General features: G+C 43.3%; 1 protein-coding gene across 14 annotated transcripts in view; it reads right to left on the reverse strand.

The window, feature by feature from the left end:
- The window catches only part of CTNND1 (catenin delta 1), a 57,890-nt gene that overhangs the window by 21,904 nt on the left and 23,232 nt on the right, over positions 1-12,754 (reverse strand). For 9 of the 14 annotated variants that reach the window (XM_036762366.1, XM_036762372.1, XM_036762365.1 and 6 more), the window contains 5 exons: positions 5,595-5,712; positions 3,771-4,058; positions 1,566-1,637; positions 884-1,036; positions 42-577 (listed from right to left, as the gene is read on the reverse strand). In XM_036762366.1, the coding sequence (XP_036618261.1) occupies positions 42-577; positions 884-1,036; positions 1,566-1,637; positions 3,771-3,965 (956 nt within the window). In that variant the 5' untranslated portion in view covers positions 3,966-4,058; positions 5,595-5,712. Of the gene's footprint in view, positions 1-41; positions 578-883; positions 1,037-1,565; positions 1,638-2,168; positions 3,498-3,551; positions 3,634-3,770; positions 4,059-5,594; positions 5,713-12,754 lie in introns of those variants that run through there. The other 5 variants (XM_036762375.1, XM_036762377.1, XM_036762367.1 and 2 more) reach the window with 4 other exon arrangements.

Below are 12,754 nucleotides of genomic sequence, written 5' to 3' on the forward strand. Positions count from 1 at the left end.
CCCTGGAATCACCAAAGATTTCTCTCCGGATCTGAGCCTACCTGAGACGTCGGCGGGGGTCAGATGGTGTCCCAGTGCGGCGGGCAGTACCATAATCAGGCATCATACCATAGTCCAGATCATCGTAGCCCATACTACGCTGGTCATCCTCCAATCCATAAGGTTCTGGATGGAAGCGATGTAGATCCACACTACTTCCACCCACTCGAACTTGGGGTTGAGGCCCATAGACATCTTGCCGACTTGGAGCCCGATATCCCTCCATACTGGGACGGTACCGCTCCTCAATACGTGTCACCCGGGACAGGCTACCATAGTTGTCACTGCCACTGGGGTAGCCATCCTCATAGTGACGGCTATAGCCATCTGGTGGATAATGGAAGTTCCTGGGGAGAGTGGCAGTGCCTGCCTGTCCCACATAAGGGCCAGGCCCCCCATTGCCATTCTTGCGGAAATCACGGCCCAGGGTTTGGATATAATTGTTAGAAACTGAGGAGCCATCTACAGGAAGCCCATCTGGTCCCATTGGGACTGGCTGTACCGTTCGTGTTGTCACGGTCTTTACTACTTTCTTGACCTTGAAGGGCAGAGGATACAGTCAATGAAACAAATTAAATGAAGGGAACCTGTCACATACTGATTCTCCTACCTTGCAAGGGCACCTGAGGAAGAGACCACTCAGGTAATAGCTACACCCCCGAGAAGAGGTATTCTGGATCAGTATTTCCTACCTTTTCTCTTCATTATCTACAAAACTTTCCCAATGTCTCACTTCCCTCAATACAACCATCCAATACTCTCCCATTCACTTTGTCAAGTACCCAAAAACCTAGCAGTAAATTCTCTCCCACCCTTCCCAGGCCTTCCTAAAGTGCCAACTCACTGTGGTCTCTGTTCGGCGAGTGGTGCCATCATCAGAAGTTTCCACAGAAACAACAGACATTGCTCCCTCAGGATCCTCTTCTGTGTAGGTCTCCACAATTGGCCCTGGTTCTTGCATCCTGGGGATGGTGCTGTACAAAAGGTGACTGTGGTCCTGTATGAAATAATGGGGGAAAAGTTACTACGATATGGCCCAAGTGACTACTGACATTAAAAAATCCAGCCAAAAGAGAAAATACTTCATAAACTCCAAAATGTTTGGGATAGTGGTGCTTAGATGTGGTTTCTTAGAATCTCCTCAACTTTTCGGGCAGTCAACCATATTGACGCCTGACTGATAAAGAGCTTTTTCATGGGTAGCCAACCCACACGTTAGATCTTTTAAAGGACATTAGAAAGCCCTGCTTTGGGGAGCTCAAGTGGTTGGTTCCAAGTCAAAGGGAAGCGGCTAGTTTTGTAGAACAGAAGTGAAATTCTACAGAATAGTATTTTAATAGGAGGATACTGATTACAGGCAGTAGGGAGTTCTGATCACTAAAAGTTCCTTCTTAAGTATTTAGATTCTTGCAAAAAGTCCACTTAGTATCACTGCACCCGAGGTCTAAACCAAATTACCAATGAGCTCTCTAACTAAAATGACAAGGGAAGAAGGATGCAGACTCTCTAAACTCTAAAGGAATTACCTGGGGTCCGTTGAGTTTCAAATCTGAAAATTTTTGCCTCTCAAGGTCAGCATCGCCCACAAACCGGCCGTTCTGAAATACATACCATAGGAACAGTTCTATTATATGGTCTTCCTATATTCTCCGAAATACAAACATCTCCTTTTATTACAGGGCAAGGCCTTAGAGATGTTACCACTCAATGTTAACAATGCATACTAGTGGCAAATGTGAGGTTTGCATTCAGAAGGCCTCTATTTCAATCCTGATTCTGTCACTTATTTGCCTATGTGACCCTAGGCAAGTCCCTTCCATTTTTCCTGATCTGTAAAATGAAGGTAATTAGGCTAAATGACCTCTAAGGTCTGTTCCAGCTTTAAATCTATAATTTTTATTATTTTAAGTATCCAAATCTCCTGCTGTTTTCACCACACTGCTAGAAATCAGAACTAAACCTGGGATATAGGGAGGCCTGGATCTCTGGGGCAATGGTGCCTGACAAAAGAACCAGGAACAGGAAAATTGAACACGAGTTCTCAAATTTGGGTGGAAGCCATGAGAATAAGAGTTTAAAAGGACTAGGCTGGGTTTTCCCCAAAGAAATTAGATATATTGCTCCTATACCATCGTTATTCCTCAGTCCTGTGGGAAGCACGCATAATACCCCTCATGTCTGGCAGCTCTTTGAAGAAGCAGAAACAGTACTCTTGCCTACCAGGCATGAAGGAGAATCCAAATTAGTCTTAAAAGTGGCACCAATCCCCACAATATCTCCACCACTGGTTTCTAAAAGTATTGAACAGACTATGATAGGCTGTCTTAAGAAACATTTAAAAAAAAAATCACATGACTCTACTGTCTAAAAATGTATTTGCTAACCCTTCCTTCCAGGAATTTCATTCTCTTTTAGCTACAGAATAGAATCTTAAGGACACTAAAATCATTAAGCAGGGACAAAAGACCTGGCTACCTTGGAAGAAGCCCTTATTCCATTATAAACAAGCTTCAGAGAGAGGAAGCAAAACTAGATTTCTTTCAGTGGAGAGGAAGGGTGTGGTTTTTTTTAGCCAAGTGAAATTTAAAGAAAAGACTATACTTATGATCCTGGAATTCCCCGCCATCTCACTGACTCTTGCCAGTCTTACTCTCCCTTCTCCACATACATCTTAAATCAGCCTCCTTTTTTGTTGCTTAAGACTGGGTATCAAGGACAGAAAAAAGAAATTAAGTAGCAAAATGGGGTCCAGTTAGGTGATTTCCCAAGGAATACTAACTGGAGCCCCATCTCGCCACTTACTCTTCTGACTCCTCATTACCAAGGATATTCTTTTCCATCTGCCTTCATACTCAAATAGGCTATTAGTGAAAAAAAGTCCAATTGCTCCTACCTGTAACTCCTCTCAAGATTTCATAATGCCTATGCAGTCAGCAACAATCCCTCCACAGAAAGTAAACTGGACAAAAACCCAGACAAGATTTTATCACATCAGGACCAGGATAAAGAAAGAGTAGACACTTCTCCTTCTGAATATCCTGAGCGGCTACAGTCACACCACAGACCAGTACAGCCTCCAAGGCTGCTGGCTCCTGTGGTTAGCAGGGTTGAATAGCAACATGGCATTTGCTTTCTTCCCTTTTCCCTTTACTAGAACAGGAGTAGTCCTTCCTCACAGACATGAATTACACAGTTAACAAGGAAAGCACACAGGGCCAGCATGAAGTGGGAGGACACAGTTGGTGGACAGACCTATCCCTGAGCACAGCGTGTTCTCTGAGGACTGAAGTCAAGCTAAGATCACAAGCTGCCCAGTTTCCCCAACCACTGAGACAATAGCTTCCCCTCTCCCCTGTACTGTCCCAAGAAAGCTCCAGAACTTAACACCAGAGGAGTGAGAAAAAAGATGGTTTCACTGCACAGATCTGAATTGCAAGCTCTACCACTGGTGGCTCTGCGACCCAAGCCAGAAATATCAATGCAGCAGAACAGGCCAAAAGAAGGGTGCTCACCAAATATGAGTTCACAGTGCTCAAAGCCGCCGCCAGCTTCCCCTAACATTCAGTAGATACCGACCCAGAAGATGCCTATTCACTGGAAAAAAGTTTACCAAAAAGCATGGGCACCATGGATAGTCCATCACCATCAGAACAGCTTCCTGGGAAGAATCTCAATTGCTCTGGTGAGCATCTCAAGGTTCTACCTGCCCGCCTAAGGGGAGGAGAGGTTACCTGATGCCGGCGGGTGAGGGTGCCGTTGGCCATGATAGAGTTGGCATCCTGTGGCGAAACACGGACACGCTCCAGTTGCGCCGAGACGTGGCGCCGCTCCTCCTCTAATGCCCGGGTCAGCTTCTCAAACTGTGCCTCTTGTTCCTTCACAGAGGCCAAGATGCTGGCGGTCGACTCCACCTCTGAGTCGTCCATGACCCTGAGGGATGGAGCCGCCGCAGGGCAGAGTAAAGGGGAGGTGGATCACAGAGGAAGGAGGGAGATAACCTCCCCCCTCACTTCACACCACTGGGAGGGGTAGGGGAGAAGAAAGAAAAGGTCAGAGGTAAGAAGAAAGGCTAGAGATCATCAATCCCAGAGCCAAAGATGTATAACTTCAGGTTTGTACCACAGTATAGCAAGGAAACTACCACCAAGCTTAGAAGCCCATCACCAGTTTGGTCAAGCAGGATTATTCTCCTACTAGTTTCCCTCAAGACACAATCAAGATCTAGATAGATAACTGGGATAAATATGGCTAAGCAGCTTATACAGGTGATAGGAAACCAGCATATGGCTAAAAGCTAGTCACTGATGACATAAAAGTTAGGCCTGTTCCTAGGTGGAAGTTCTGCTGATCTTAGCAGCAGCAAAAAGTTGCAATCCATAAAAACATATATACCATCCTACCATCTACTACAGGGCATATCTTGTCCTGGAGGGGACCTCTCTCACGAAGGAATGGGTATCCTCTCTTCTGGAACTAACCTGTCCTACCCTTTTTGATTCGAATTGCTGCTGGGGAAGTTAAAAATTCCAAACTAAAATCCCCAAAACAGAACTGGAGCTCTCAAAGTATTTCAATTTCCCAGTAATCAAAAAGGGGTAAGAAGCAAAATGTAAATTTAGGGTTTTGGTTCTGAACTTAGATGTTCCTGGATCTGACAGCTTCACATGTAAGGCCAACCATGGCCCCAGGCATGACTACTGCTGAGATAAACCAGGAAAACATTAACAAAGAAGGAATGAAAAGTATCCATAGAAAGTTTGTATAAAAAAAGGGCAAGTCCTGGGAATTCAGGCAGGAGGTGAATGAGCTTTAGAGTTCTGAAACATTGGTTTGTGATCCTGAAACATTTCAGGTAATTGTTTTCAAAAAGCCAAATGAGAGAGATTCCCTAAATCCTAATCGCCCAGCCAACATTAGGAAGTTTGGGGAAGATTATTTCATGTATCACCATGATTCCTTCCCTGTATGTTCACATGTTGGATAAATCACCAAATATCAATGGGCCCTAGCACCGGCCCTGGAGTCAGGAGGACCTGAGTTCAAATCTGGACTCAGACACTTGACAAACTTACTAGCTGTGTGACCTTGGGCAAGTCACTTAACCCCAATTGCCCTGCCTTCCCTCCTCCAAAAAAAAAAAAAAAGAATATAAATATCAATGGACCTGCAAGATACCTAAGTGTTATTGCCACAAAAATCAAGACTTTTTTGTGTGTTGGGAAGAGAAGGTAGAAATGGGAGAGGGAGGAATGTCTATGTCTTTCTTCTCTGTGCTCAGAGAAACATGTTAAAGAAACACTCCCAACCGTTACTTCAAACCACCAATAGCAAATTGTTTTCTTGGCTAGAAAATCAAGGAGAATGGACATTAATACTGCGGAGCCCTAGAGGATCAGTATAAAACTTTGCACCCCAAACACCATCACCGGGAAATGCAGAATTTAAACAAACCCACTCTACCCCCACACCATCTCCTTTTCCCCTCCATACCTCCCCACCAAGTAGAAAAGTAAAAATCTTATGAAAATACATCTTTTTAAAGTTTCCATACACACCTGTTAAGAAGGGGAGGTCGGATTTGATTGGCTTAACAGAGAACAGCCCAGTCTAGATGCAAAGAGTCATGGAAGAAACATCTCAGCCACCACCAGGGAGGAAGCAGGAAGGAGAAAGCTGCAGAGATAGTGGGGAGCAAGGGAATGGGAAAGAAAATAAATACACCCAATAAATAAACAGTAGGAACAGAGGGAAGTATTAGGAGAAAGAAACTGGGTATGGGGAGGGAAGGAGTTCTTCACACCAACAGTCCTTAGATTGCTGTTTCCATGCACCTTCTGGCTCTACAGCACAAGGGTCAGACACAGCCTTCGGTGAAACCTGCATTGCAGCCCCATATTAAAGTCTCCCAGTTTGAGCTGCCCACCTGAGAAGCTGGAAAGAGTTATAGTCTAGGCAGAAAACTACCTACTTTCTCTCTGCTATGAGCAAACGAAATGGGAGCTGCTATCAGCAAGTCTTTTCCCTCCTTTCTTTCCTCCCCTCTCCACCCCAAGGTGGAAACCAGAGGGCCCAGTCGTGGCATGCCTACAAAGGCGTTTGAGAAACCAGAGCAATCATGGGGGGTTGGGGGGGGCGGGGAAGGGAGAGGGAAGGAGAGACTTGTGGGGACTAGCCTTGCCTAGCCTGGGCCTCTTAGCTCAGCTCCTTTTCCCACGCTCCCCAGAGCAAAGCCAGCCCTCAAGGACCAGTCTGTGATAGGTCCCACTTGCTCAGCTTTACCAGTTCAGGGCGTGTGCATGCAGCCTTCAGCAATCAACCATGCCCAGAGGAGGCTGGAGAACAGGTGCCCTGTAAGTTCTTCCTATGCCAAACACACCTGCTCGTTCTTCTACCACTCCTACTTCCTTCTTTGAATGCAGGTCCCAAATCCAACAACATTGCCCATGAATGTCATCTCCTCATTTCTTGTTCCACTTCCTATCCAAGCTGAAATCTTACAAATGTCTTTCAACTATGACTAATGTCATCCTCCAGCCTCCTGCAATTTATTCTACAGCTCTGCTGTTAGTGAGTACCACTCAAAGAAAAGTCTTTTAGTATGCAGCCTCTCCAAGTCATATTGGACTCGTTGTGCTTGAGTGTGCACAGAAGAAAAGTCCATTGAATCTTTTGATATGGCAAAAACATGGAGATAAGGGCAAGCAGAGGAAGTATAACAAAAATCCTCCTTGTCACGTAGTTTCGACTGGGCCTCAGTTACATTTCCTACTGACAGCCTCCGCCCTGTAATCTTCCTTTGCTAAGAAAGGCTCAAACCATAACTACCATAGTTCATACAATGACAACCCTCCCGGCCACAGGGAAAAAATTCTTCACCACAGTGCCACAATAGTTCCCTCCTCTTTCCTTCTACCACATCTATTTCAACACGGTAAGTGGCAACAAAAACTGTAGATGAGAAAAACTACCATCTAGAGCTTCTGGTTCTAAAATCAACAAATTTCTACAGGTGAGCAGGACCAAGGGATGAGTTAGAATAGAAAAAACAATTAGGAGTTTAAAGTCCTGAGTTCTAATCCTAGCACAGCCTCAAGGGCAGACTTGATTTGGGGGTTTTGTCCCTGCATATTCAGCACCTGGAACAACGCCTGGCACAGAGGGTGCAAGGTGTTATATACAAAGGCCTAGTTCAAAGCCAAAACCCAAACAATTACTAGCCTAAAGGAGCTTAGATCCTATGGTGGGGGTGGGGAGAAATAATATGTATGCAGGCAAATAAATCCAAACAGAGGCACTATGGTGCTGTAAAGAACCTGCCTTCAAACCAGGGACACAGGTCCAAATCTACCTGTGATGCGAGTCATAACCTCTAAAACACTCCTGACAACTCTCTAGGTTTTAAGTTATGGGATAGCTGTCTATCTGCATCAGTGGAGTTTCTTAACAGTTCCATGAACAAATGAAATCACAGGTCTGGATGTCAACAACAAAAGACAAAAAATATAATTCTGAGAGGGAGAAAGTGCTAATGCTTTGGGGTAGCAAATCTGGTAGAGGAATGCCTGATCTGTGCTTTGGAGGAAGAAGCTTAAAGTGGAGGTAAGAAAAGAATCAATACCAGATAAGGGAAGCAAATGAGATGGAAAACCTAGAGAGGAACTAACAGCAGGTCAATTTTGACTGAAATGGAGAGGTGACAGGGAATAATAGGAAATAAGTTTGGAAAAGTATGTGGAAGCTGGATTGTGGAGGGTTTTAAATGACAGAGGACTTTGTATTTAATCCTAGAGGCAATAGGGAGCCACTGAAGGTATCTATGAATTAGATCGATTGAAAAGTAACAGGACAAATGGTTTTTCTACTTTCAGCCTTGCCAATAACTGGTATCTGCTTATGATAAACTAAAGTAAGTTGTAAACTCCTTTAAAAAGCACCTTTTCTTTCTAGTGATCATAATATGAAACAATTGTCTCATTTACATGTAGTCACACTTCTACTTCTTCCAAGCCTACCATACAAAGCTTCCATTTCTTTCGCTTTTTGAGAATTTCAAATCTAAGGTAGTCCTTAAGAAGAGATAATCACACCAATCACTACACTAAATCAGGTTCTCTAGGGTAAAATCAACGCCAAAAGCAAAGATGAGAGAGGCATGACTAGGCACCAGTTTGATTTAATGAGAGCTGGGGGGGAAAGGGGGGGGGGGGGGGTTCAGCAGACTGCAATTTCAGAAGGCGTCAGGGTGACATGGCAGCCCAAAAAGTGACTAAATCTTCAGCTGCATTAACAGTGGCTTAGTGTTTCGAGCTGAGGAGGTGACTGTCCAGCTCTGTCCTGGTCACACCACATGTCAAGTTTTGTGTTCAGTTCTGGACATTTCAAGAAGGATATTGGTATCATGGGAAAGTGCCAAATGAGGATCAACAAGATGCAAGAATTGGGATGTTTAGCCTGGTGAAGAAAAGACATAGGGACAGTAATAGTTATCTTTGACCTAGAGACATAATCAAGCACAGTGGAAAGAGTGCTAAGGTCAAGAAGCCTGCTTTCAAATCCCAACTCTACACATGAGCTATGTTAAATGTGAGCAAGTCACTTAGCCTCTCAGTCTGTTTCTTTATCTAAAAAATGAAGATAATAACTTATTATTTTAGGGATAATAGGAGATAATGCATGTAAGACACTTGAAAAATCTTTAAAGTGCTATATCAATGTCAACTCTTCTATCCTATTTCGCCCCAGAGACAGACCTGGAGACAATGGGTGGTAGTTGCAAAGAAGCATATTTAGATTTAAGGCAGAGGAAAATAATCCCAATAATTATAGCTACCCAAAAGTGGAATGGGTTACCTCAGGAGATAATGTGAATGGCACAGAGGGACTCTTATTCTTCTCTGGGGTGCCTTCGAGTCAGTGAATAAAGAGTCCTATAAAATTAGACTTTTAAAAATCACAAGTCACAGAATCAGAACTGGAATTGACATTTCACAATCTACCTAGTCCGACCAGTCCCTGCCCTGATCAAGGAGCCCCTCCACAACATCTAACTAGTGCACATCTAGACTTTCCTAGAAGGCCTTACCTCAATGAAGTGGAGCCCACTACCCCTCCAGAGACAACACATTTCCCTTTTGGACACATTCACGCAATTAGAAGGGACCTCAATGGCTAATCAGTTCAATCCCAAGAAACTCTAATTGTAAAGAATTTTTTCTTTATATCTAACCTGCAGTTGTGCCTACAACTTCCACCCACTGCTCCTAGTTCTACCCACTGGGATCAAATAGAACACTTTTAACCACTCTTATACTTGATTTTCAGATGCTTAAAACACTAAGAATAAACTGAGTCACTCTTCTTCAAATAAACCACTAATACTATGCAAAAATAAAACTCTCTACTTAAATGTTTACGAGTGTATGTGTACAGCAAACCAGATAGTGAATTCCGGGTGTCCTGACCTCCCATGTTGTGACTTGTAAGGAATTTTAGAGAAGTGTTTAATTACCTAAATTAGTGTTTGCTTCAAAGGTCATGGATGCCATCTTTAATTCTTGGGGAACCCTTCACATACCCAGAAGGATTGTCATTTTGTTCCTACTGCAAAGGAACATAAATCAATATCTTTCTATTATCTCAGCAGCTTCCTATTGCAGGTAACAAGGTTCAAACTCTACCACTCCCATTTTGCTAGTTGGATATAGAGGGAGCACACTATGAAAAGAATTCCAGTATCTCTTCCCACGTGTTTCACTTCCGGTGTCTATCCATTCCTACCAACTCTACCCCTCTGCTATTCCCCTAAAGAGCCACATTAAATCTATTAAATCATGACAGCAATAAGAAAGAAATGTTCATTCATTACTAAATAGCGTACTTCTATCAGACCCAAAAGATTTCTTCTTTTCCCCTTAAGGCTACACTGTGGGGGGAAAAAAATTCCTTTCCAGCCCAGAAGCTATATTTGAAAATTGGCCTTTACCTGGGTTTTGGCAATTTCAATGTTTCCCCATGGCTCTGCTCTATTCCAAACCTGGGGCCCTTAGAGCACTAGTAAGGAAAATGAAAGGATCTTATAGGAAGCATAGTGAGGGAAGAGTATTATTTTAATCCATCAATAATCCTCATGGTTAAATGTAGTTGTGTGAGCAATCTCTCTAAAGAAAGAAAAACATTCTGAATGGACTAGTGTTCAACACTAGAGGCAAGTCTCAAATAAAGAGGCCGCTTTAAGAATCAAATGACCAGAATACCAAGTCCCTGGATTGTTCACTAGTTGCATGATTATAGGCAGCCGAGTCACCTAACATCTTTCAGTCTTAACTGTATATCAAAGGGCCTGGACTGCTGTCTGTGTCCCTTTTAGTTAAGTTATGTCTATGATTCTCAAAACACTTTTATTGAGAGCTCGATCTCAAAAGGAGAGTGGGATAGTTGCCATGGATCAACATGGTACTTCAATCCGTTCAGTTTTATCATTCTGACCTCTGTGTTCTATCAGTCTTTCTGGTTTCAACTATGACTTATCTGAAAAAAAAAACCAGTAAATTCTACTTTAGAAATTGAAGGCCAGATGGGAATTTCATTTGCTTCCTCCAAGTATTCTGTGGGACTTTTTCAGTCAAAACCGTATATAATGAAATGGCTGAGAGGTGCTATCCCAGCATTGTGGCAAAGCAAGGGTGTGGTTCTCAACTAAAGAGTTGGGGCTGGTTCTGAAAGGCTTCTGAAAGAAACAAAACCTGCTTCTCCCCAGAGCATGTATGACACACACAGGACTGGTCTAACAAGTCCTTCTGATCTCTCAGGCCTAGCCAACTCGCCTCTTCTCCTCCCCCACTCTCCATGTGCCTATTGAGGGCCCTCCACTCGGGACTGATAACACTGAATTCTCTTAGTCCAGAAAGTCTGAGACACTGTTACCTGTGTTGGGACTATACTCTTGCCAAAGGCACCTCACCTAGCCTTATAAGGAAAGGTGGATTTTTAAAAAAAAACTAAGATAAGGAAGGGCTATAAGAAGGGGGATGTCAGATTGTAAGGCCATTGGCAGGGAAGAAGCTAAATGCCCTTTCCCTTTCCCAATCAGAGAAATTTGAGGGGGAAAGAAGTCAGGTACAGTATGGGGAACAAGAAAGCATAGGAGAAGTGAAAAGGAAGCATTTAACTCTTTGTATTTTGGTTTGTTTTTTTTAGTATCTCTTTAATGTACCTTTTCAGTTATTTTAGAGGACTGGAAAAGCCAAAATCTTCAAGTACAAAGTTTAGCCTTTATTCCAAATCCAAGCCCTAAGAATACTGGGATCCAAAAAAATAACCTTTTGAAGCTCACATTTCTCTTTTTTTGGGGAGGGGAGGTGAAAAAGAGGCAGCCTACTTACCCTCCCTTTCCTGTCATCTCAAATTTCCTACAATTTAGAGCTACCCTAAAAAGGACAAGGAGGATTTAGTTTGTCATGTTACTCATCCCAAAACCTCTGGAAAGAAACTGGAAGCCACTCAAGAGTTCTAATCTGCCTTCGGCCATGAAGGACGTTCCTTCCCCCACCCCCCACCATGAAACAAAGAAAGTCAAGAACCTCTGAAAAAAAGTGACCAGAAGACTAGGCCAGGAGGGAGGTGATACTCTTGTATGGCAGCAGAAACAAGAACCGCTTCCCTAAGCAATGAGAAGAGAAACCTGGCTTACAAGAGGAGTATCATTTCAACTACAGGATGAATAGCAGTAAATGTATTGGTGGGGGGAAGGGGGGAGGGGCTGGTATTCAAAGAGAGAGAGGGTAACTACCCAGAGCTAACTTTTCTGAGAAGCCCGAAAGGGAAGCAGATGAGAATAAAAGGCAAACACTGGGGCCTACTAAGTCATAGGATTAAAGCTTGCTTTACACTCAGATTTCCCCCACTTTAAACAGTGAAAACATAAAGGAACCCTAAGAAGGGCAGAATGTTAAGGGGAGGAAGGTTGACTGAAAAATATATGGAAAGAGAAAAAAAGTGTTAATGGTAAGTAATGACATACAAGCCACTTCCACCACTGTTAAAAGCACATCCTAAAACAGCCTATAGGACGGGTAAACCCTACAAGTATAGCTCTTTTATGACCAGGTCAAAAGCAGAAAACTTTGGAGAGTTTGGGGTAGGAAGCTAAGTGCTGGTCGACAGCGGGACAGAGGGGAAGGATTGTTCCAGAGGTATGTTAACAATCTGCCTCCAGGGCAGCTGTCCTCCTGGGACGTCAAAGGGGGGTTTGTGTGTGAGAGCTCAAGAAACAACCAGCTTGGAAAGAGGCTGAAGGCTTAGCCACCCCCAATCGACAATGTGAGAAGTGATACAGCTAAGGTAGAAAGTAGGCTGAAAAAAACAATGAAATGAGGGAGTTGGGAAAAGAAAGAAGCCAAATAGTATACTACAGGTGTTGTTTCAGTCTAGACAAAAAAGGTAAAAATTATTTCAAGAAAACTGCAGATACAGAGCTTCCATGAAGAACCAGGAAGCTCTGGTCCCTGCTATTTCTTTATATTAATATCATGTTAAATGTCACTCTTACCCAGCAACAGGGGTCATTCTTGGGAGGAGGCCTAGAAAAAGGGCCCCAGAACTTCACTCCTGTCTGCCTGTTTTTGGCAAAGGGTATATCTGAGTATATCTGACAGTTAATAATCTGAATAAAGAAGAGCTTGGCCACTTCTTTCAAGATTTACATTCTTCTTTGCTC

This window comes from Trichosurus vulpecula, chromosome 6, assembly GCF_011100635.1.
Source record: "Trichosurus vulpecula isolate mTriVul1 chromosome 6, mTriVul1.pri, whole genome shotgun sequence".
Lineage (NCBI taxonomy): Eukaryota > Metazoa > Chordata > Mammalia > Diprotodontia > Phalangeridae > Trichosurus > Trichosurus vulpecula.